At 37.2% G+C, this 26,524-nt stretch overlaps 1 protein-coding gene across 3 annotated transcripts in view; it reads right to left on the bottom strand.

Moving 5' to 3' along the window:
- Positions 1-26,524, bottom strand: part of TENM1 (teneurin transmembrane protein 1) — a 756,077-nt gene that overhangs the window by 360,707 nt on the left and 368,846 nt on the right. For 2 of the 3 annotated variants that reach the window (XM_006916167.3, XM_006916166.3), the window contains exon 6: positions 24,041-24,193. In XM_006916167.3, the coding sequence (XP_006916229.1) occupies positions 24,041-24,193 (153 nt within the window). The remainder of the gene's footprint in view (positions 1-24,040; positions 24,194-26,524) is intronic. The other variant, XM_006916168.3, reaches the window with a different exon arrangement.

Here is a 26,524-nt window from a genome sequence, read left to right on the forward strand (position 1 = left end):
ATATATATATATATAATATAATATAAAGAGTTATATTTAATAATAAAAAATTATTTCCCCAGGAAGAAAAGAAAAAAAGGAAAAAAGAAAGAAGACAATATAAAAGAAGATGCTAAAGCAGAGCTTCTCAAACCTGAATGGGCATAAGAAGGGGGTCTTATGAAAATGCAAATTATGATTCTGTAGGTCTAAGGCTTGATATTTCTAACAAGTTCTCATTAATACCCGTGTCGAGTGATCCACAGCCCACATATTGAGAGGCTAAGTTCTCAGAAAAAGCACAGATCACTTAGGTATGGGGGCTAAGGGAAGCTCAAAACATGATTGTGAGTTTGCGTGATTTAGTGCTGGTAGCAAAAACAAAAAACCTAGATGGAGTTGTTTTGTGTGGGAAGATGTTGAGTTTGGATAATGAGATCCTTATTATTTCTCACTATTTTTTTCTAATGATTTCTGATGTGCTAGTTTCATATATATTTCTGACGAATTCTTTGTTATGCAGTGGTGGGGAGGAAAGGGGTACAAGAAGTTTGCCCTGATTTTAAGCAAAGTGGATTACACCTCAGTAAGGGAAGTTCAATCTGGCCTCATTTCACTCCACCTTTATATTTTTCAGCCATCAACTCCTTCTCCACACCAAACAGTTTAAAAACACATGTGGTCTCCACGCTTTGCATTCACCTGCTTTAAAATTAACAGCCCATTAAGAAACAAACCTGCAGTGGCTCTATTCAGAGGCCAATGCCTTGTAGCTTTTAACTCCCTAAAATACCACAATTATTAGCTTTTGTGTTAAGGCTAAGAGTAATAACTATTTTAAGAATGTTCACTGTTAACTGTTAATGATAGATTTCAAATGCAATTTTGGACATAATTATGTATTACAGGACACATAATTTTGTAGAATTAACATTTATAATAAAATATGCCCTTTGAGATGATAAATGACCAAGTGAGGACCTTAGTTTTCACTGAAAGTTAGTTTTTTCCATGTGAGACAGAACAGTTTGGTCTCCAAAGGGTTGAATATACACTTAACTCTTAATGTCCTGGAGATGACAAATGTCTTCAATGAGCAGGCAATTAAGAGACCATGTTTATGTGGACACTTCTGTTCTCAATTTAATGTTCACTTTGTTCAACTGCTATCCTTATTTGGGGCTTTTACCACTTTTTAACATGTATCATTTATATTTATATTATAAATATAAAACAATTCAAAATGATTTAGGCTTAGCAAATACTATTTTAAAGATGCTATGGACAGCCTTTAATGAATACAGACACCGTCATTTTAAAAAAAAAAGTAGGCAAACTGGCAGATAAACATTAACCTTTATACATGAGCCTTACCAAATACTACACTATCTCTTCCTTCTGTACTTTATAGCATCATATATTGCATACTAAGGCTATTTAAATGTTATTCACTAAATTAAAAGAAACTCATGAAGTTATGTTGTTGGAGTTTCCTGGTTATTAGCATTACTAAATATCCAAAGCATATAATCATAAGACTTTTATATAAATAATTCTAACAGAAGATAATCTTATCCTTTGAGACCTTGCATCATAGTTAAGACAAGGTAGGAAAAAAGACATGACAACATGAATGTACATATGGACTATAATTTAAATAAAAACAGCAAAGCAAGCTAGTTGCAGTGATTTGGTATTAGAGAAGAGAAATTCTCACAGCTTTGCAGATGGAAAGTTCCTCAGCCTCTAACCTTTAAGAGCTAAGTGCATCAGAAAGGAAGATATCTCCCTGTTAGCAGTCTATATCACTAGATAGTGTGCTCCATTTTATCTTATCTCGAAATTAGTTATGGATTATGATGTAGGGATTATTAGTTTCTGTATTATTTCATTATTTTTCTTAATGTAGCTCAAATTAGGAAACTAAAGAGGAAGAAATTATGTGCAGAAAAACAGTATGTAATGTGATTTTATGAGGAAATTCTGCATCAATACAGGTAAATGGAATAACTTTGGTCAAACTTAATATTGACTCGAATCCTTCATTTGCAGATTGGCAACAGCAGAGTTAACATATAGCACTAAGATACAGTTTTGTAATATTCATGTTTTGATTGATATTTAATCACTTATTTTACTGAAGCATATCAGAAGGCCCAGGAATACTGTATTCTCCAGTAACAGAATACTTCCTTGCACAAATCCAAGATGAAGTGCAGAGAGCCAGGGATTATATTAAACTTTGCAGTACTGTAATTATTGGTCTCACCAATATCCGCAGATTTAGTTTGAGCTAAATTCTCTCTTTGTAGGTTACAACACAGGCATCAATTGCTGAGTGGGAAAAAACAATGGCAGACAGGTTATGTTGAAGGATAGCAAACTAATTGATGGTAGTTTAGTTGAAGGGGAAAAGGTCAAGCTACTTGGAAGGTAAATATAAAGGCCTGGAGTTGGTGACAGACACTGTGTTCAGTGGCTGTATCAAAGAAACCAAAGCTTTATTATATCTAGACTCAGACACATACCTGAATATTAATAACATGATTATTAATAACATGGTCCTTATGAGACAGTGGGTAAACAACTATATTTTGGACATATACATTTATTTTTGTACTTAATATAGCTAGACATGTTGCATCCAACGATTCTGTGCAAAAGTCAGTGGAACATTTATAGAAGATACTGACACATGGTCATTAAAAAGATTATAATATCAGGTCTTTGTGTAAAAATGATAGGGTTAAAGGCTGTGGTATTGTTCATAACAACAATCTTAGTAGTCTTTCAAGGACACTTGCAATATTCATAAAAGGTATCTAAGCTAAGAAGGTATTGCTTTAACTAAGGGAAATGTTGTCCAAAGAAATGAAAAAGAAACATGCCTTAAGATCATATTTGCCCTTTACCTCATCCTATAGCACGTTCAAAATCTTCAAAAGACATAATCAAATGATTTTGGTATAATCTTTCACCTGAATTAGTCTTAGTGTGTGTTTCATGGTTTAAGCACCATCTTCTTTGTGTTCCTTCAAATATAATAATTGTTTCACAGTAACAAGTCTTTGTGAAATTTATAATATCAGTGCTTGGAGAAAAATGGGGAGGTAAAATCAACCCCTATTCCATGTGATCAAAAGCTGCCGAGAGATAAAAAGGGAACAGTGAAACTTATTTCTTCCACCTATGTATCCCTGTATAATTTTCCTTATATGAACTTTTGAAGAAAAATATATATTCAACTTTCAATTCTTAAGACAGATTTTCCAGATTGTGTATTATACATACTTTTTCTATCTGTTATACAAGCCAAGAGTAAGCAGGAGAATGAAAAAGGAAGAATGAGCCTTGTACATAGTAGGCAGTTGGCAAATACTGTTTGTATGAATTAATAAAATAGTAATCTTGACAATTTATTTACATGTTGATAATTTATTTTGTGTACAAGTTTTGGTGGGAGGAAGAATTGAAACCATCTGCACACATAGACTTTTGAGAATTAACTGTGAATAAAATATGTATAGAAATAAAATCCCTTGGTCTTACTGACACTAATAGATAGCTGATTGTGTAGAAAAGTTCATTAACTAATCTTACACTTGAGAAAAACATTACTGGGTAACTATAAACAGTTAAGTACAGACACTGAAAGACTTCAAATTCCAGAACACTAGATTATCTAGTGTTGCATACATCTTCTCAGACATTATTAAAGTCCTACTCTTAATTATTGGACTAATTTTGACTTGCATTTTGACTCTGTATATCTATTTGTTGAACGTCTAATTTAAAAGGCATAATTCCTTTTTTAGAAGGGTTTCTTTAAATTTCATTGCAAGAACTTCCACTTTCCCTAAAAACTTTAAAGTTTCCCAGTTTTTCTGGTGTGGTCTATTGACAATTAAGTAGAACAGTATTCACAAAAATTACTTTCCAAATAAATTTAAGGCTCTTCTGACTTGATATACAATCTCACATAGTGAAATAACAATCATGTCTATAGAATCTCAGCATGCAGATTACTGATGATATAGGAAGTAAACAATCTTTTTAAAATTTCTTTGATGAAAACTAGAATTGATATAAAACTCAAATTTATCATCATATTGTTATATATTCAAACATTTATTCAGAGTCATAGGTCACCATTGAATAAAATACCTTCTTAAAAACTAATATTGCCATTTGCAAAAATAATTTTCAAAGAAATGAATAAATATAGATACATGCAATGAAAAATCCAAACATGAAGTTAAGAAAACAATTTCCATTATAATGTTAAAAAGAAAAAAAAAACTTAGAGATACACTTAAGAATTGTAAGATGTGTACACTGAGAAACACAAAACTCACTGAAATAAATTAAAGACGTAAATAAATAGAAAGACATCCATTTCCATGGATGAAAAAATTTACTATTGTTAAGATGGGGATACTTCCTAAATTGTTCTACAGATTGAATGCAATATCCATCAAAATTCCAACTCCCATTTCGCAGAAATAGAGAAGTTGAGCTAAATTCATACGGAAATGTAAGAGACCCAGAAAAGCTAAAAGAATCATTAAACAAAAAGTTGAAGGTCTCACACTTCCTGATTTCAAAACTTATTACAAAACTACAGTAATTAAGACAGGTGGTACTGATATTATGATAGATATATAGATCAGTGAAATAGAATTGAGAGTCAAGCAATGAAACATCACATTTATGTTCAATAAATTTCCTTAACAAGTGCACCAAGACAATTCAATAGAGGAAAGAACAATCTTTTCAACAAGTGGTACTGGACGACTGGATATCCAAAAGCAAAAGAATAAAGTTGAACCACTCCCTCACACTATAAATGAAAATTAACTCAAAATAGACCAAATATCTAAACTTAAGGACTAAATCTAAAAAATTCTCAGATGAAAACATAGGCATAAATCTCTGTGATCTTGGATTTGGCAATACTTTCTTAGATATGACTTCAAAAGCACATAAACCAAAAGAAAAAAAAAACACATAAATATGACATTATTGAAATTAAAAATTTTGTGCTTCAAAAGACACCATAAAGAGACAAACAGTCTTTGCTCTCACAGAATGGGAAAAATATCTGCAAATCATATAGGATAAGGACTTGTATCTAAAATACATTAAGAAGTCTTATATGTGAACTTGCAGGCCAAACCAAGTAAATTCCAGTAGCTTTTCCATACAAAAGGCCTGTCTTGTCTCATAATGCAGACTTTCCTAAAATCTTTCAAAGGTTCACAAACCCCAACAAGCATCACGTGGCCTCTGCATGCCCCGTACCTCTTGCTGAGAAGCCTTAAGCCCGGCACTAGCAGCAGGTGGCCTCAGTTCCTGGCTTGGCCTCTTGAGGCACTTTTAAGCCCAGCATAAGTGGCAGCCATCTGGGAATGGCTTGGTGACTCTTGCCAAGTGATCCCAGGCAGTGCACAGGGTCCAGCTGATTTGGCCTGCAATGGGGCCCCACCTTGAAAGTCCTGGTGCCGGCACACTGAGTGGCCACTTCGACCTGAGCAAGAGCACCACCCAGGGCTGCATCCAAGGATGACACACCCAAAGGTCACACTGGTCAGGTACCATAGCCCTGCTAAAGTGAATCCTGCTCCATAGAGTCAGCCCCTCACTGGTCAATCCTTACAACCAACCAGACCAAGGGCCAATCCATCCCATTGATGTGCAAATAGCAACCAAGGCTCAAATACAACAGGAGGGCACACACGACCCTTATAAGGAACATGGCCTGGAGCACCCAGCTCAGGTGACCAGGAAGACTATGCCACTAGGCCCAATAGAATGCCTACTACATAAGACTGGAAGACACAGCAGCCCTACCTAATGCATAGAAACACGGGGAAATAGCCAGAATGGGGAAACAAAGAAACATGTCCCAAATGAAAGAATAGAGCCAAATTCCAGAAAAAGAACTCAACAAAATGGAGATGAGCAATCTATCAGATGCAGAGTTCAAAACACTGGTTATCAAGATGTTCAATGAACTTAGGGGAAGAGTAGATGAACTCAGAGACAACTTTAACAAGGAAAAAAACATAAAAATAGAGATAGAAAACATAAAAGAACTACTTAGAAATGAAGAACACAATAACTTAAATGAAGGATATCTTAGGAGGAATTAACAGTAGATTAAATCAAGCAGAGGAATGAATCAGCTATTTAGAAGATAAGGTAGCGGAAAACACCCAAGCAGAAAAGCCACAAGGAGAAAGAATCCAGATAAATAAGGATAGTTTAAGAGGCCTCTGGGACAATATCAAGCATACCAAGATTTTCATTATAGGGGTACCAGAAAAAGAGAGAGAGAGAAGAATTGAAAACATATTTGCAGAAATAATGATGGAAAACTTCCCCAACCTGGTGAAGAAATAGACATACAAGCCCAGGAAGCACAGAGATGTCCAAACAAAATGAACCCAAAGAGGCCCCCACCAAAACATATCTAAATTAAAATTCCAAATGTTAAAGACAAAGAGAGAATCTTAAAAGCAGCAAGAGAAAAACAGTTAGTTGTCTACAAGGGAGCTCCCATAAGACTGTCAGCTGATTTCTCAACAGAAATTTGGCAGGCCAGAAGGGATTGGCACAAAATAGTCTGTGATGAAAAGCGAGGACCTACAACCAAGATTACTTTACTCAGCAAAGCTATCATTTAGGATTGAAGAACAAAGAGATTCCCGGACAAGAAAAAGCTAAAGGAGTTCGTCATCACCAAGCCAGTATTACAAGAAGTATTAGAGGGACTTCTTTAAAATGAAGAAAAAAATAAAGATAAAAATATGAATAATAAAATGGCAATAGCTATATATCTATTATATATATCTATTATATATCTATTATATATATCTATTTTATTTATTTTGCCATCTGCAACAACATGGATGGACCTAGAGGGTATTATTTTGAGTGGAAAAGTCAGACAGAGAAAGACAAGTGCCATATGATTTCATTTACATGTAGAATATCAAGAACAAAATAAACAAGCAAACAAAACAGAATCAAACTCATAGATACAGGGAATATTTTGAGGCTTGCCACATGAGAGATGGTTGTGGGGAGTGGGTGAAAAATTGTAAAAGCTTACTGGACATTTAGTAAAAACAATTATATTATGACCCACCTACCCATAGCTGAGAGGATTGTATATCTTCTTGTTCCAGGCCTCAGTAAAAAGAAGTGGCTGGCATAAAAACCAGGTCTCATGGGTTGTCATATTACTATAAGACTTCGATTTCTACCTTTTTATAACCCAGAAAATCTCCAATAATATCAAATTAAAACTTCTCCTGACAAGCAAAACATATTAGACAGTAATAATAACAATATTAATAATAATCATGAAAGATGGTAACATTTACTGAATATTTATTGTGCCCTCTTTTTGAACGCCTACCTCTGATTTCCTCAATATCAAAATGCCACTTTAATAGTTAGTGTGCAATATTATTTGGTTTCCCAGTTTATCTCTGAGGATCCTCCCTCCTCTCCTCTTCTCTCCTGCCCAGAGACTTTTATTCCTTCACAAACCCCTTTCTTACTAATATCCTCTATGTCTCCCTTTCTATTTGTTTCTTCTTCATTATTTTCAAATAAGCGCAAGCCTCTCTTTTTGTGAAAAAAAAGGGAAAAAAGAATAAAATGACCCAACTGCCTTATCATCTAACTATCATACATTTATCTCCATCTTTTCCTTGCTAACTTGTCTCTATCTGCTGCCTCTATTGCTTCACTATCTGTTTACCACTTAGGCTATTACCATCTGCATTCGTCCTTACCACTCTATTATTCCATTCTCCTAAATATGCACTCTTTAAGGTTAACTATTATTGATTTTTCTTGTTTCTCAAGGCCCAGTCAAAACTACTTCTATAATAACAGTCGTGTTTTCATCTTCTTTCTTTTTAAGCCACTTAATCACTTAGCCATCTTATTTCTATTTCTGTACAACAGTTGCATCTTATTTTTCATGTTGTGTGTACACAGGCATGCTTTTCCATCTCTCTTATTTAATGGGAACTTTCTCAAGGTCACAAGCTATATCTTCTGCTTTATTTGTTAACTTTCCAAAGTACTTAGCATAATTAAAATAGCACCCTGACTGATATAGCATTAAAAATGATAAGCTTCTACATTTCTGAAAACTAATATTTCATTTTTTTCCTTTGATATTATTTTAATGAGGTGGTAAAAAAATCATTTATCTTGTGATCCAAAGTTTTACTTTTATTCTTCCCTCTATCTAACCCACTGGCAATGTGAAGATGGGATCTGTGCATGGTTCTGATCAAGATGCCTTCAGTAGGATATATAATAGAAACAGAAAAGATAACTACGATTGCTACATGAAAATAGTAGCTGCAAGAAGAGTACGGAAAAAAAAAAACTAAGGCTATTAATATTAGAAAGATGAAGGCTAAGAAAGGATATGTAATTATTACCTATAGGATTGCCAAAGTTATACACAGGGGAAATGTAGACATGGTCATTAAATCCAGGAACTCGAGGACTTTATACTCAAAAGTAAATTTTATGTACTAGAATTACCTTTGACCTCATAAAAAAGGCTAGTAAATGTTTGAAAGTAATACAGTCTGAAAGATATAAATGGATTCTCAACAGAATTACACATATACATGGCTGATAAATTTCTATAATAGATTGGTTTTTCCAAAAAATAAGATGTTAAAATGGTGTTATGGTAAGATCTCCTAGCTTTTGAAGGACTAGTCAGGAGGTTAAATATGCCATGCTATTGAAGCAGGACAGATAGTGCAAGGAAACCCCATCTCCCTCCAGAATATGGCTCCAGAATTTTTTTTCTGTCTTCATACTTCTCCATGTTTTAGCCCCGGCAGTGGAAATAAACCCAGACCATTTTTTCCAGACTAGATACCATCCTTGGTGAAGGCATGATCTTTGGCTAATTATAATATCATTATAATCTTATCCACATTGCAAATACTGCCACTCTCATCATACACCTGATGCCATGACAGTTACAGAAACACCATATGAGGAAGAAAAAGTGGGAACCTAAGTTTTATGACCACTGGGAGGAGATAACAAGGCTATACCAGCACCATGTTTTTCCAGGCTCTGCCTCCAGGGAAAACAAAAAGTTCAAAATCCAACCATCTTGCCTTTGCTTTCTCTCTAGTAAGCCCGCACACCTACCCTTGAGTGTATACTTTCACTTTAATAAATTTTGCACTTTTCTGCTTGCTGTTCGTCTTGCCTTTGAATTCTTTCTTGTGGAATAAGCAAGAATATGGTCAGAGGACCCTTGTAATCTGAGCCATTTGTATTGCCCCAACAACTTTTTTTTTTTTTTTTTTTTTTTTTTTTTTTTGGACCACCCAGACACAAAAACTTACTTGGAAATCATCATCACTGGGCACCACAGCGACCTTGATCTTGGGGTGAGTTGTGACCAGATTCTTTGTGCCCTTTCCATTTCTTCTATTTCTAAGACCATGTCTGGATGACCTCAGTAACACTGATGGCATGAGTTGAGCACTTAAAAGCCATTAGAGCATTTGCCACTAGAAGACTCTCATGAGAGGATAATTTAGCCATGGACTGGGGTAGTTCTGCTTTAGGTATCTACCCCTCCCCAAGCTCAAGACAATGTCCGTGCACCTAAGTACACCATGAAAGCACGCTCATTAACCCCTTGCCCTTCATCTCCGACAATCATTCCCAGAAGGTTATTTTCTGGTCTTCCTTGACTGGTCTTACTTTGTCATGGCTTCCTCCCTTCTCTCTCTCCTCTCTAGCACCAGCCTCCTGTCCACACCTTCTCGGGACCATTTCTTTGTTGCTGCTTTTTTCCACTTCTCTGGTCCTGATGCTTCCTTTGTGACTGTATGGTCCCAAGTTCTACCTTCTCTGTAACCTGCCTGGTCTCCACGCTGGTCTTATCCAGACCTCTATTGTTCTTACCTCATCCTCAATGAGATCATTCTGTGTCTTGCCCGCCATTCCCTCTGCAATCCTCAATGTCCCCAAAATTCACAGACAGACTAGAGTTGGAATTGGGCACAGATTGACCTCGCTAGGAAGATTCATTCTCTGGTAGGAATACGACTTTTGTCTACTAAGGGCCTCCGGACCTCCACACTGTCTCCAGGTCCTAGCCCTCCAGTCCTTACTCCGGGCCATTACCCATGAATCTGAGACCCACTTTAAGAGGAGGCTGGCCTCCTCTATGCTCAGTCCCACATCTTCCAGCCCCCCACTCAGTATTCCCTTGTCTGGAACCCTCCCTATTTTGTGAAACCCTGGAGCTACCAGGGGTTGAAGCCTCAACACTTTCTGGACTGCCCAAGGTAGTCCATCCTTCCGAATCCTCCCAGGGTGATCCAACCCAGGGACACCCAGGAGCAGTTGGTCAAGCTATGGTTGGAGGATGCTGTAATACTCAGCTTGGCCTCCTAGTCTCTTGTCTGGATGATAGTGGTTGGGGGACACCCTTACCTTTGAAATCCAGTCTCTTAGTTCTAGTTCTTCCCCTGTTCCAGGCACAATGGGGAATACTTCATCTGTTTCTGAAAACTCATCTCTAGGCTGCATTCTAAAGATTTTCAAGGCTTTTAAATTAGATGGCATACCGTGAAAGAAGCTAGTCTTCTTCTGTAATATGGCCTGACCTCAATACAAACCCAGGGATCAGGAGGTTTGGCTCAAAAATGAGACCTTAAACTATAACAATCTTACAATTAGACCTCTTTTGTAGACTGAGCAGAAAAAGGCTGGAGGTCCTCTATGCCCAGGCCTTTATAGCCCTATATCAAGACCCAGTAAAGTGAGGCTTCTGTAAAATTTGTTACACTCAATCCTCCTTCATTACTCCCTCACCAGATAGCATAGACCTCCTCAATGACCCTTTCCTTTTGAGGCTGCCATTGCCCAGGCAGGAGGGAGAGAAGACTCAGGGCCATTGACTTCTCAGTCACCTTCCACTACCTCCTCTAGTTCTCTTACATCAGCCTCTTTTTATACCCTCATATACCGCTCTTTGCCAGAAGCAGCAGCTGGACCCAGCCCCACAGGACATACCCGGAGAGGGGCTTCATACCACTCTGAGTCCACTAAACTCTATCTGCTCAGGGAAGTAGCAAATGAGGAAGCAGGAACCCTCAGTGTCCATGTCCTATTTTCTATGACTGATCTCTCCCAGTATAAAATCAAACTGGGGAGTTTCTCTGAGGACTGGAGTAGATTTACTGATGAATTTCAGGCCTTAGCGATGACCTTTGATCTGACATGGAAGGACATCTAAGTAGTCATATCTACTTGCTGCACCCCAGAGGAAAAACATGAATTTGGCTAGAGGCCCCGGGACCTGCAGATAAGATGGCTGCTACTCAACCAGATAGGCAACCAGTGGGAGCCACTGGAGTCCCAAGTCAAGATGCTGACTGGAATTATGAGGCAGGGGAAGGAGCCATAATAATAATAATAATAAAAAGATCATATGATAGTTTGCTTAATTGAAGGAATGAAAAAGTACATAATCAAGCCTGTCAGCTATGATAAGATCAAGGAGGTGACCCAAGACTGGGGAGAAAATCCGACCTTATTACTGGGTTGGCCAGTTGAGGCTTTCCGGAGATTTACCAATACTGATCCCTCTTCCCCCAAGGGGCAGTCTCTGCTCAGCCATCACTTTATTAGACAGTCTGCTCCTGATATCAGGAGAAAACACCAAAAGCTTCAGTATAGCCCTCAGACTCCGATGGCTCAATTATTAGACATGGTCTTTGAAGTCTTTAACAATAGAGATCAGGCTGAGGAGGATAAAAAGGACCCAGAGCGAGACCAGACAGGCTAAGCGTCAGGCTCAAATGATGGCAGTTGCCATCAGTGCTGCCTTGCAACCTCAGGGCCACCCTATGGGAAACAAAGGACGCTCAAAAGAAACAACCCCTACAGCCATGGAGGGGGCTTGTTTTAACTGTGGAACACTGGGACACTGGAGCAACCAGTGCCCTTGCCCCAGAAAAGAGCTCCTTGGCCATGTCCTAGAGGGAATGCCCTCAAGTCTGAAGGGAAGGGTTGGCTCCAAAACCAATGATGGCTCTTTCCGAGGAGGACTGAATGGGGCCCAGGGTTCCTGCTGGTTTCTCATGAGAGACATGTGATGACTATAGAAGAAACCTGGATGACCCTTGATGTAGCAGGTAAACAGATCAATTTTTTAGTTGATACAAGAGCTACCTATTCAGTACTGACAGATCACGTGGGGCCCTTAACCTCTAAGGATTGTACCATCACAGGAGTAGATGGCTAATCTAAACAGAGGTACTCCTCTCCACCCCTCTGCTGTTGTCTCCAGAACTACCTAATTTCCCAGGAGTTTTTAGTTATGCCAGAATGCCCTCTCCTCTTAATGGGAAGGGATCTAATGGGCCCTTGGGACAAACTTCTAATTCTTTAAATCCTCCTGAGAGCCCAGCCATTTAATGTTTCTTCTAGCCTCAGACCTTGGCTCAAATTGGGTTCCTGCAGATCTCATCCTGGCTCATATAAGATCAGCTGTTAACTCTGTAGTGTGGGATCAGGGAACGCCAGGAAAAGACACTCAAGTTCCGCCTATAAAAAACAGGCTATAGGACATGGCAGGATATCTATGCAAATGCCAATATCCATTAAGGCCAGAAGCTCAAATGGGGCTAAAACTCCTAGTTAATAAATTAATCTGCCGTGGACTAATAATCCTCTGCCAGTCCCCCTACAACACTTTTATTTTACCTATAAAGAAACCATCTGAAGAATATCATATGGTCCAGGATCTAAGGGCTAATAATGAGACTGTAATTTCCCTTCACCCTATAGTCCCAAATCCTTATACTCTTTTAACTCAGGTGCCTCCAGATGCAAAATGGTTTACATTGTTAGACCTTAAGGATGCATTTTTCTGCATTTCCCTTCACCCTGAAAGACAACCATGGTTTGCCCTTGAGTGGACAGATCCTGACACTTATGAAACTACTCAGTACATCTGGACTGTCCTTCCACAAGGGTTTCAGCATGGTCCCCACTTTTGAGGGTAGACTCTAGGACAAAATCTTTGGGAAGTCCAACAACCCTGAGGAACTCCAATATGTCGATGACATTTTAATTTGTAGCCCTACTAAACAAGATACTGATACTAATACCATCTTATTCCTCAATTTTCTGTGGAAAAGGGGCAAGTAGGTATCTTCATCTAAGGTCCAAATCTCCTCTCTGACTGTTAAGTATTTAGGCTATTATCTCATTCATGAGTCTCAGTCCCTCTCTATAGACTGAAAGAAAGCCATCCTCAACCTGGCTGCTCCCCAAATGAATAAACACCTAAGGGTCTTCTTAGGAATGGCAGGATTTTGCAGGATTTGGATCCTCAGGATTGAGCTAATAGCAAAGCCCCTTTATGAGGCAACAAAAGGACCTAATTTAGAGTCATTAGATTGGAACTGGGGAGTACAGAGAGCCTTCCAGACTCTTCAGTAGATCTTGACTGAAGCAACAGCTCTTGGACTCCCTAATCTAAAAAAGTCTTTCACTTTATATGTGGCAGAAAACAGGGAGGTGTATGCACAGTTATTAATGAGATTTGCTGCACTTACATTAATACCACTGGCCAAGTAGAGGAAAACATTAAAGAAATTTATAACCAGGCCAAATGGCTACATGAGTCTGCTAAAGGGAATACAACAGCTGATTCTATCTGGCAGGCTATAAAGAACTCTACCTTCTATCATTTAGTTCTTTCCCCGATTAGGGCTCCTAATAACTTTAGTTCTACTTCTAATCTTTGGCCCATGCATCTTTAACATTCTCATTAAATCTGTCTCCTCCAGATCACAATGGTTCCATGTAAAGATGATCCTGCTGCAGGCATTTACACCAATTTCTTCAACAGAGACCATCCTGGAGGAAAATCTTGATCCCCTATGTAAGCAGGCAGAGCTTTTCAGGTAGGGACTATGCTCTGTTACAGCAAGAAGTAGTTACAGAAGCTTCATCTCCAGTACTTCAACACTCTGTATGATTATGAGTCTGAAATCTCTCAGGGGTCTTATGAGGCAGGACAAGTAGTGCAGGGAAACCTCTTCTCCCTCTAGGATATGGCTCTGGAAGCTTTCCCTTTCTTCAGATCGCCTTCTGTTTTAGCCCCAGCAATGGGGATAAGCCGAAAACAGCCTTTTCCAGCCTAGACACCATCTTTGGCTAAGTTATGACTTTTGGCTAATTATAATATCATTATAACCTCATCCGCACTGCAAATTTTGCAACTCCCATAATGCACCTGATGTCATGACAGTTCTAGAAACACCATATGAGGAAGGAAAAGTGGGAAACCAAGCTCTCTGCCTACTGGCAGGAGACAAGGCTATGTCAGCACCATGTTTTCCTGGGCTCCACCTCCAGGGAAAACAAAAAGTTAATAACCCAGCCATCTTGCTCTTGTATGCGCGCGCTCTCTCCTCTCTCTCTCTCTCTCTCTCTCTTTCTCTCTCTCTCTCTCTCTCTCTCTCTCTCTCTCTCTCTCTCTCTCTCTCTCATAAGCCCACACTCTCCTCCCCTTGAGTCCTTGAGTGTGTACTTTTGCATTAATAAATTTTGTGTTTTCCTGCTTGCTGTTTGTCTTGCCTTCGAATTTTTCCTGGGGCATAGGACAAAAATCTGGTCACGGGGCCTCCACACTCTCCACCATTTGTTTTACCCTTGAATTCTTTCTTGTGGAATAAGACAAGAAACCTTCCGGCAGCACTATAGCACACCCTAATAGTGACCTGTCAGATGTAGACCATTGGGATAGAGGGACCATAAAGCAGATGCATTTCTTATGGTATCACAAGAAAGGTGTGTAATCATTTTTTAAAAGAAGTAAAATGAAGATTAAAATGAAATAAGAATGAAACATTAAACATATACAGCCAAGAACATTTAACATGATTTTTTTTTTATGCCACAAGTAAGTTTGCCTTTTAGCATAGTGAAACCTTTCCATAAATCTGCTTTAGAAGTCAGGTCTCCAGTATGCTTTAGAAAAGCTTTTGTTAAAACTGAAGTATATTGATAAAGTGATTCAATATAGTTGAAAACAAGCTACAGTACTCTAGCAGAGCCCCCTGAAAATTTGTGTTAGAAAGACATCAATATAGCTTTATAGGACACATTTCTTATAATTTTCCATCAATGTTTAAAAATAATAATGTTAGGATCCAATATTGTCTTTGTTCATGCATTACTACTATTTTATTCATGGTTTGTTGTGCTTATATGAATCATTCCCAATTCTAATACAATGTCTTGGGCTCTAATATTCTTTAAGTAAAAGACACTGAAACTACAGGTTGACTCAAAAGGCAGCTGAATGCATTTTAATATCCACATGTCCTATGAGTCAGTATTGAAGAACCACAGAATGATCCTGTAGGATGCTGTTCCGTATGAAAGCACAATGATTACTTAGGTTGGGTATGTGCAGTTCTTTACTTGTGGTACACTACCACAAAATGAATGAATTTTTACCTACTGACTAGGTCTGTGAAATAAATACAAGTAAATTTAGAATTCAACCACTTATTCAAGATCCACAAGTGCCATTGCATAAATTGCCTCCAATGTAACTATGCTACAGGTAAAAAAAAAAAAAGCCAAAAATAAGCAAAGCGCACACTCACACGCCCCTCCAACTAAGTCTACAATGAAAGGAGGTCATAAAAAGAACATTTTGTGCTGTTGTTTAACTTTCAGTTCCCAAGGGTACTTACATGTATGTGTGTGTATGTGTGTGTGTGAGTGTGTGTGTTCTGCTTTGAGTTTGAGGGAAGGGTGAGTGCTTGCTGAACCTAGATCTGTGGTATGAAATGTAATGTTAGGCAGGTAGGCATGAGCGACGGAGGAATGAAGGCCCAATCCAGAGACCTCCCTTAACACCTTCTAGAAACTCCCATTTTGCAGTTAAAAATATCCTTACATCCTGAAATACAAGGAAATAAAAAATCACAAAATCATCACTAGTTTAGGTCAGCCACAAATGTCTGCTCAGTTAGTACATACACTGTCATTCCTTGACCTCAGACTCATTATACCATCATTATAATATTATACATATGCCCGGAAGTTAATGAATCTAATTATAACAGACTGAATTCTGGCTAACTGCATGGGCTGTAGACAAAAGGTTTATATAACAGCAAAATGTCAATCAAAATGACTTCACATACCAATTATCTAGCACCATTTCTGTAACCCCCATCACAACCACAATATAAAGTTTACTTCTCAAATTTATGGGGCTTTAGCCATCTCTGGTGTAGCCCATTTCTCTCGAAACATACTTTAATAAGTCTTACTTATCTTAAATTTTGCTGTTCTGTAATTCTTTACTGTGTCAGCGGAAAGAAGGAAAGTCGCCTAAGCGCCACTGGGGCAACGATGGATTCAGATTGTTCCCAATTGGTAAAAATTTTTGGTGCCATGACTTGGATCATTCCTTTCCTTCCCATTGGGAAATTAAATCCACGAAAAGCATTTGGGGACAGGTTCAGTAAGGCGTTGGCCTCATTCCTCTTGGCTAGAGGTCCCTCTAATCTTTCCGCCTCTCCTACCCATTTGTTTTATTCTCCGAATCTTCTTCTCATTTTCTACTGGGATTAGGGACATTAATACAGATAAAAATCTCATTCTCACCATTACCATCTTTGACCTGGCACTTTACAGTCATCTTCTGCTCCTTAATTAAGTCCTCTGCCTGCAATATCAACAGCCTCTTCCATGGAGATCTGCTCTGTGCAGTAAGACCCTGTTTCCTTTCTCATGCTCTGGTGCAAGAACTTGGTGCAACTACATAGCACTCGCTGTAGCCCACTGCCTAATGTTAGCTGGTGGAGACAACTGCCTCTAACTCCTGAGCTCTGGAATGCCAGGCTCCTAAGTCATGACCCTGAGATGGTGGGCTCTTTGACTTGTACTTTGTTTGTTTTCCTTTTCAGATGGTAAAACAGTCATCTATATAGTCCAAAAATCCTCTGGCTTGTATTCTAACCCATTGGACGCAATTTGACCCATAGATTCTGAACAAATGGAGACTTATTTCATTTTGCAACACTGTATGGCCACAGGATAAGCTCCCAAATGGGGAAATAACTAATTAATGGGAGCATTGATTATAGCATCATACTCCAATTAGATCTTTATTATAAATGGCAGGGTAAATGGAGATACCTTATATCCAAGTCTTTTTCTTGCTCCAGGAAAACAATGCCCTCTTACAAGAATGCAAATTAACCACTCTTACTTTAATACACACTAGTAGGTCCCTCCTTTCTGAACCTCCCCTGGCTGAATCGTCAGCTCCTTCTATTCCTTCAACTAACCTCTTCTACCCACCCAACATTTTCTCCGTATCCGAGAAAATCACTCCTACTGCCTAAAGCTTCCTCTTTATCTCCTCAAAAAGTTTGCCCTCTGGTAGAAGCTCCCAGGGGAGAAATCAACCCCAACTTGTCTACAAATCGTTTTCACTTATAAAACTTAAGCAGATTAAAACAGACATAGGAAGCTATTCTGATAACCCCGATGGGTTTATCGATGCTTTCCAACATATTACGTTTGTTTATGAACTTTGAAGGACACAATGATTACTCTGGAGCAGTATTTATCAGACACTGAACAGGAAAGAATTTTATGGGAGACAAGAAAATGTGCCAATGGCCTCCATCTGTCTGATCCCAAATACCCCATAGGGGAAACAGCTGTACCACCTGTAGATCCTGGATGAGACTATAACAGCCCTACTGAGAAATGGGAAAGAGATCATTTCATTAGATGCATCAAGGCTGGGTTTAAGGCAAGACAACAAAAAGTCATTAGCTATAAAAAGTAACAGCAATTACCCAAGGCACAGGAGAAAACCTTACTGCCTTTTTAGAGAGGCTTCAGGGAGCCCTCATTAAATACACTAACTTAGACCTAAGCTCTTATGAGGACCAAATCATTTTGAAAGACAGATTCCTAACTTAATCAGCTCCTGACATTAAGCAGAAGCTCCAAAAGGTTGTTCAGGAACCTAGAACCACTTTAGATGAAATGATAACCACAGCAACTACAAGTCTTCTATAGCTGTCACCAGGTGTTGGTAGCCTAGGCTCAGGAGAAGGAAATAAGGAAAGAATCTAGGCATACTCAAATATAAGTGGCCCTTCAAGGCCAATCACAGCCCGGGTCCACAAGTACCTCACTTCCAAAGGTGAAGAACTCATCCAAGTGCGCCATCTGCTGTCGACCAGGTTACTGGGCCAATGAGTGTCCCAATAAGGAAAAGCTTCCCCAAATCACTTGCTACAAATATCAGCAGCTGGGTCATTGGGCTGCCCTTGATTAAGTGGGCTTCATCTCAGGGGCACAGGGATGGTTTAACATATGCCAATTGATTAATTTGATATACCATGTATACAAAATAGAATGAAAATCATATGATTCTATCAAAAGATGCAGAAAAAGTCTTTGAAAAGATACAGCATCCATTTATGATTAAAACACTTAAAATAAGAAGGAAAGTGTCTCAACATAATAAAGACCATATATGACAAACCCTCAGCTAACATAATATTTAATGTTGAAAAATTAAAAGCCTTCCCTCTAAGATCAAGAACTAGATAAGGGTGTCCACTATTACCACTAGTTTTTACTATAACTTTGGAAGTCCTAGCAAAAGCAATCAGGTAAGAGAAAGAAATAAAAAGCATCCAAATAGGGAATGAAGAAATCAAGTTGTCATTTTGTTTTGCGGATGACATGATTCTCTATATAAAAAAACCCTAAAGATGCCACTAAAGCACTATTAGAAATAATGAGCAAATACAGTAAAGTTTCAGGATACAAAAAAATCAATGTTCAAAAAATCTACAGTGTTCCTATACTCTTATAATAAACTTTCAAAAGAAGAAATTACAAAAAAAAAAGGAAACAATTCCTTTTGCAATTGCCACAAAAGAATAAAATACCTAGGAATAAACCTATCTTGCATGTGAAGGACCTATACACTCAAAACTGTAAGACACTATTAAAAAAATTGAAGAAGACACAAAGAAATGGAAAGATATTCCATGTTCTTGGATTGGAAGAACCAACATAGTTAAAATGACCTTATTACCTAAAGCAATATACAGATTTTATGCAATCCCTATAAAAATCCCAATGGCATTCTTTAAAGAAATAGAACAAAAAAAATCATCAGATTTGTATGGAAGCTCAGAAGACCCTGAATAGCTAAAGCAATCCTTAGAAAAAAAAGGAACAAGTCCAGAGGTATCACTCTGTATGACTTAAAATTATACTTAAAAGTGACAGTAATCTAAACAGCATGCTATTGGCAGAAAAAAAAAGACACTCAAACCAGTGAAACAGAATTGAGAGTTCAGAAATAGATTCCTGTGTATATGGGCAAATAATTTTTGACAAAGGGCAAAAAATATACAATGGAGAAAGGAAAGTCTCTTCAATAAGTAATGCTGGGAAAACTGGAAAGCCACATGCAAAGAATGAAACTAGATTGTTGTCTCTTATCATACACCAAAATTAACTCAAAATGAATTAAGGACCTGAATATAAGACATGAAACAGTAAATCGTACAGAAGAAAACATAGGCACTAAACTCATGTACCTTGAACCTAGAGAGGATTTTATGAATTTGACCTCAAAGGCAAGGGAAGTAAAAGCAAAAATAAATGAGTGGGACTACATCAAACTAAAAAGCTTCTGCAAAGCAAAAGAAACTGTCAACAAGGCAAAGAGTCAGCCATCGAATGGGATATTATATTTGCAAACAACACCTCTGATAAGGGCCTAATATGCAAAATATACAATGAACTCATACAACTCAACAACAACAACAACAACAACACATCCAATTAAAAAATGGGCAAAGGACCTGAACAGATACTTCTCCCAAGAAGATATACAAAAGGCCAACAGACATATGAAAAGATGACCTATTTCACTAACCATTAGGGAAATGCAAATCAAAACTACAATGAGATACCACCTCACACTTGTTAGAATGGCTATCATCAACAGGACAAGTAATAACAAGTGTTGGAGAGGTTAGTTATGGGGAAAAAGGAACCCTCATACACTGCTGGGGGGAATGCAAACTGGTACAATCGCTATGAAAAACAGTATGACGTTTCCTCAAAAAATTAAGAAGTGAGTTACCATGTGATCCAGCAATCCTTCTTCTGGTTATTTACCCACAAAAGCTGAAAACATGTATCTGCAAAGATATATGCACCCCGATGTTCACAGCAGTATTATTCACATAACACTGGTGGCCAAGACATAGAAGCAACCAAAGTGTCCTATGATAGATGACTGGATAAAGAAGAGATGGTACATATATACAATGGGATATTACTCAATGATAAGAATGAAGTACTTCCATTTTCAACAACATGGGTGGATCCTGAGATATTCATGCTAAGCAAAATTAGTCAGAGAGATATAGTTGAAAACCACTTGATATCACTCATATGTGTGATATAAAACCGAAAACAACAATCGAACATGACAAGCAAACAGAGACTCATATACACGGACAGTGGATACTGTTACCATAGGGAAAAGTGAGTAGGAAGAGGGAGATGGGGGTAAAAAGGGTCAAATATTTGGTGACAGAAAGTAATATAACTCTGGGTGGTGAACACACAACGCAATATATATAAAACAACTTTCTGTTGAATGATACACTTGAAACTTATTTGTTAATCAGTGTAACCTCAATAATTTTTAATAAAAAATAAAGGAAAAATAAAAAAAAAGAAAAAGAATAATAATGTGTTAAATTGGTAAGTAGAGACATCATATTTTAAAGAGAGAAAACATTTAAATCCCAGAAGACCATCATTCATGGAAAAGTTGATTCCAGTTTGAAAGTAGGATCTGCAGTGCCTAATAAACTCAAGGTAAGTTTCCAATCATTTGGCCCAATAATAATTACTTCTAAGTTAAACAATGTGCCTGACATTGTGCTATATGCTCCACTTCTGCTTCACTTCTACTTCTATGTCTCACTTAATCCTCATGACCCCCATATAAGACAGGTACTATTATTATCATCCTTATGTTACAGATGAGGACACTGGTTCAAGGAGGTTGTGTCAATTTATTGCCTGAGCTGGAGAGCCAGTAAATAACGGAGTTAGTATTCAAAGCCAGATCTGTCAGACTCCAGAGTCCAGGTTCTTAACTACAGTGTTATAATACCTAATCCTCTAGGAGACTAAGGAAAACAGTGTAAAAAGAATTAAATTATCTGGCTTTCAGTTTCACATTTTAATGCATACAGCATCACTAAGACAAGCGTCTGGAACTGTATTTATGGGATTCATGATACTAGAAAATCATAAAAGGAGACATCAGGTCATTTGAAAAGAGTGTTACACCATATTATATCTTTTGCAAGGTTTGGCTTAGTATTATATTCATGGCATTATAAAAGAAGAGCTATGCTTTTACTTGGTAAGTAATATGCAGTAATGACCTAACATAGCAGAAGTATAAGGTGCAGCTATAAATTTTACTCAGATTTCCATAGAAAGTTAATTTAACACAACAACTCAGTATATATGACATCAACTCAATAATTTTTTTTTAGTAAAATATTAAATTGAAATTGGTTTGGCTCTGTTGTTATAACTGAGCAGAGACGAAAACATTTTTTATTTATGAAAATTGTCATAATACTTTAAAATATATATGCACAGAATTTCTCTAAAATATCTCATGAATAGACTCTAGGGGTTTGCTTTCATTGTGTAAAGTATCTTTTATGGTTTTCACACACATTTTCTGTGTAGATTTCAGTGTAGTGTAGAAGTTAAGAGACAAGGCTCTGAAATCAGACTACCAGTTTCTAGCTCTGTGAACTTGGGCAAGTTACTTAACCTCTTGGTGCCTCTGTTTCTTTTTTGGAAAATGGGAACCATAAAGTTACCTTCATGATATAATACATGTTAAGTTTCTAGAGCAATTCTTGCTATATGGTAATTGTTTAATAAATTTCGTCATCATCAAGCTACTTTGTGGAAAAGAATTATAGAGATCTGAATTAAAGTACAGAAATGAATATGCTCTGATGACAACTTTTGGGAGAGGAAGAAATTTTACTCTACCCTTCTAGGTTCTTTTGGTTGGTTTATAATTAAGTCTACATGACACAGATTAACAAGAGAAAATAATTAAATTTAATTATATACATATATATGAGACTCCACATACATAAGAGGTTCAGAGATAGAAAGGGGAAAAGTATATAAGACATTCCAAGCTAAAGAATAAGGTAAGATGCACTGAAGCTTCAGAGGGAAGAAGGGTAATTCACAAGACGATAAGAAGAACAGATGCTCAGTAATTAGAAGTTTGCCCTGCTCTATAGATAGGGCATAAAAAGTTATTTCTGCTAATAACTTTTATTATCGGCAAGGCCTCAAATTAAAATTCTTTGAGAGAGAGAGAAAAGTTTCTCTTGAGCCTGCAGGGCCTAACTGCCTTCACCTCAAATTGATCCACATGCAAAAGTGGGGCATCTTGGGGAGCCTATTCTGAACCCCTTCACAACTATGTGATAACCTTCTGCTATCTTGCATGTTTCATTTTCCTCAGATAATTCATGATTTTCAGTGCGACTGGCAAGAAACCCATAGGCATATGATACCAAATGATGGTTCTTATACTTGCACATATGAAGGAATCTAATAGTAGCATAGAAGGTAAGGGAGAAAAATTCCAAGTCTGAGTGTATTCAGACCTCTTCCTCTGCCATCTGTGGCCCTTGTACTACTCTCAGCCCCTCTCAGCAGCAACAGTAAATTTGCTAGGAAAGGTCAGCCCAGGCTAGAAACAACATTTCTAAATGAGAACATAAAGCAAACTACATTATGAATTGAAAACTAAAATAAACCATAATGTTTTCCTGAACCCTAAGCATTAATATTTACTGAAGCATAGACCAAAGCAAAGTTACTTTTTCAAAAGCAAACAAAAATAAAAAAAGAACAAAATCTGCAAATGACCCGCGCCCCAAAAGAAACTAGGAACACAAGTAAGGAGTAGTAACCCAAAGGACTATAAAACAAAATATCTTATTTATAACTAATTACCAAAATAAAATTTTTTAAGTATCCATATAGAAATTGTAAACTTTTTGAAGATAGGGTTTGGGTCATTCATTCACTCATTCATTCATCTGTTTATATATAATCTAAAAATATTTAGGATAGTGCTAGCTATACATTTTTTTCACTTCCTACTTTTTAAATTGAACATGGTTTAAGTCCCTCTATATGAAATTCTATTTCAAGAGACATTATAATACAAACTTCCAGCTATTTTCAAAGCTTATATACTAAGACTAAGATCATTCAATGTGAATAAGATGTTGGGAGTGCTGGTACTGTGGCATTTATTGTAAATAAGTCAGGTAGTTCAAGCTTATGTATTTTAAATTTCACAATTCAGTGCTCAAAGTGCTTTTCTTTGCCCAACTAGGAAGAATTCATGTTCCTTAACTAGAAAAAGATTCATATTCCCACATTGACATAAACATTCACCCTTATATTAAGCATAAAAGTTTGTTTCTTATTATAAACTGAAGAAATTTCCACATAACCTTCGTAAAATGTTATATATAAATGCTAGACTTGAACACAGAGAATTTAATCAAAATCCCATGTTGCTTCAGGGTAGTTATAGGTGAAATGCAATTTCTATTGTATTGAAATTTTCATCTGGGAAATATTTATTTATTTTCAAAATTGCCAACATATTTGAAAAGTTTAATTGGTTTATACTCAAGGCACTAGAGAAAGGAAAATTTGCTTTCACAAGGCACTTACATGTATTTATTCTGTCCATGTAAAGTACTTCTTTCAAGTGATCATGAAATTTAATATGAAGTTAACCCATCCAAGATTTGGTTCTAATGACAAATTAGAAGAAGAGTAATCAATAATCAATCCATCACTTTGATCACTGTACCTTTTTTTTCTGATTTATCGGAAACTTTTCCTCCAATTGGAAAGTAAGTAGTATCCATGGATTCGGTCCCTCTGTTGCCTTTGCTAACTCCATTTTCATAGAGCTGTCCTTCAACTGGTTGCAACTGCCAAGTCAGGCCGAACAAATGTACTGCTGCAAGAAAACAAGCCACAGATAAATTTATTCCAGACTTGCTGAGGTCTCTAAACCAGCTGTCCCTTTGCACCTAAAAATGTCATGACCAGTTTTTTTTTTTAGTTAGACCAAGCAATTTGCATTATATACCTATGTCATACATATAGCTACCTTTCTAAGAAGCTGTTGTTAAAATTTTGAGGCAGAAGCTATCCCAATGGCAGGATTAAAAGTTGGAGTATTAGTTTAAAAACTGTAATGGGATTGGATTCTGCTCCTCAGTGGTATGACCCTTTTCTTTTTCATTTCCCTTAGTCATGTAACTCTAGTTTGCATATGGAAATGGAGTAGTGGTGGACAGGCTATCTCAAGAACATGGGAGATCTTCACTATGACTCTGACTCAATTCAATTTAGTCAACATTTCCTGAATGCCTAGCATGCATAAGGCCCTGTGATAGCCGCTGTAGATGTTAAAATCTAGATGGCTACTAAAGTAGGAGTTGAAAGTAATACAAGTATAAAAGAACTATAATGTAATGCAGAATAGTCTACAAGTTCAAATTGCTATCAGAGAATTAAAAATCTTTAGTGTTGATCGGAATGCAGGAAAATTGGTACTCTCATAGACTAGTGATGAGAATATAAAAATATCACCTTTTGGGAAGGCAACGTGACACCATTTTTCAAAAAAATATTTAAAAATTTGGCTTACCCATTTAGCCAATTATTCAATTTCTATGAATTAACTATGATTGTGCACCAAACTACAAGGATATTCATTATAACATTTAAAACCAAAGAGATTAATTAAATAACTAATGATATTATAAATAATACAGGATTACATTGCCAGTAAATCATGTTTCAGAAGACCATGTAATAGCATGGGAAATATTTATAATGCATCAAATGAAAAACATCAGGCTACTAAATAGTATGAATAGTACGATGTATATAGTGTATGTGTGTGTATGTATATGTAAATATGTTGATATCTGGTAAAGGGCAGGGGGGATATATAGCAACATGATAACAGAATGAAGGGCTTATGGAAAGTTTTTATTTTCTTCATTACGATTTCTGTATTGTCTGTACTTTTTTACAATGAACACATGTGATGTTTGCATATGGGGAAAATAAATTTTTGTTTTTGAAAGAAATTGTCTAGAAACATGGCAGAGTGAGAGACATCCTCAAATCTCTCTCCTTGAAACAACAATAAGCTGAACATGTAAAACTCAACAAAAAACACCCAAACTGCACACCAGCACATCTGAATGTGAGATCTGTGCATGAGAGCTACTAGAGGTCAGGACCCCGGATGTCGAGCATTGGAATGGAAGAAATAAAGAAACTGCCTCTCATAGTTACTGGAGTTCCTTTCAGGAGAAGGTGAAGGAGAGGCAACTTCCCTGATCAGCCTGCCTGGAAGTGCCAGAATTTCGAGCAGCCAGCATCAGGGCCCAGTAATCAGGGCAGAAAGCAGAGAAGCAGGATGGGACAGCAAAGAAACAACAATCGATTTTTATTGGACCCGGTTGAAAAAATCAAGGCTGAGCCACAGTCCCCAACCCTCAACCCAGAGAGCTCCTCCCCGCATACCCTCTGAGACTGATCACTGCAGAGCCCCAGAAGAATCTAAGCAAACACTACTGAAACAGTTGCTAACACTAACAGGGACTGAAAAAAGGAGTAGCAAGTGTGATTAAATATATACAAGAAAATAAAAATGACATTCAGGCTTTATATAAAGCAGGGATCCAAGAGGCTTAGATGCCACCTAGTGGAAACCAAAAGAAAAGCGCCTTAGCAGCAGGCTAAGGAGAGACACTTAAAAAATAAATCTTCTTTCTGGAAAAACAACAGATACAATTCCATTAATGCCCAGTCGCAGGAACAGTCCATTAAACACCAAAAACAACCAAGGTGGCAAGGCATCTCAGAAAGAAAGATCAAAATCTCCAGAAAATAAGCTTACAGACATAGAAATATGGGACTTAAATGACAGAGAATTCAGGATGGTACTTTTGAAAAAACTCAATGAAATCTAAAACAGCTCAAATCAACAATTTCAGGAATTGAAAAAAACAAGTAGATGAGCAGAGTAAGGAGACTGACACCCTCAAAAGGAACCAAATAGAACTTCTGGAAATAAAAAAAACACACTGCAAGAGTTTAAAAATGAAATAGCAAACTTAGGAAATAGAGTCAACCAAATGGAGGAAAGGAACAGTGATATCGAAGACAGAAGTCTAGAAATAAATCAGAAGGAAGAAGAGAAAAAACAAAGAATGAAAAATAATGAAAGAGAAATTCAAGAACTAGCTGATACCATCAGGAACGGAAA

This window comes from Pteropus alecto, unplaced genomic scaffold (assembly GCF_000325575.1).
Source record: "Pteropus alecto unplaced genomic scaffold, ASM32557v1 scaffold116, whole genome shotgun sequence".
NCBI classification, from domain to species: Eukaryota; Metazoa; Chordata; class Mammalia; order Chiroptera; family Pteropodidae; genus Pteropus; species Pteropus alecto.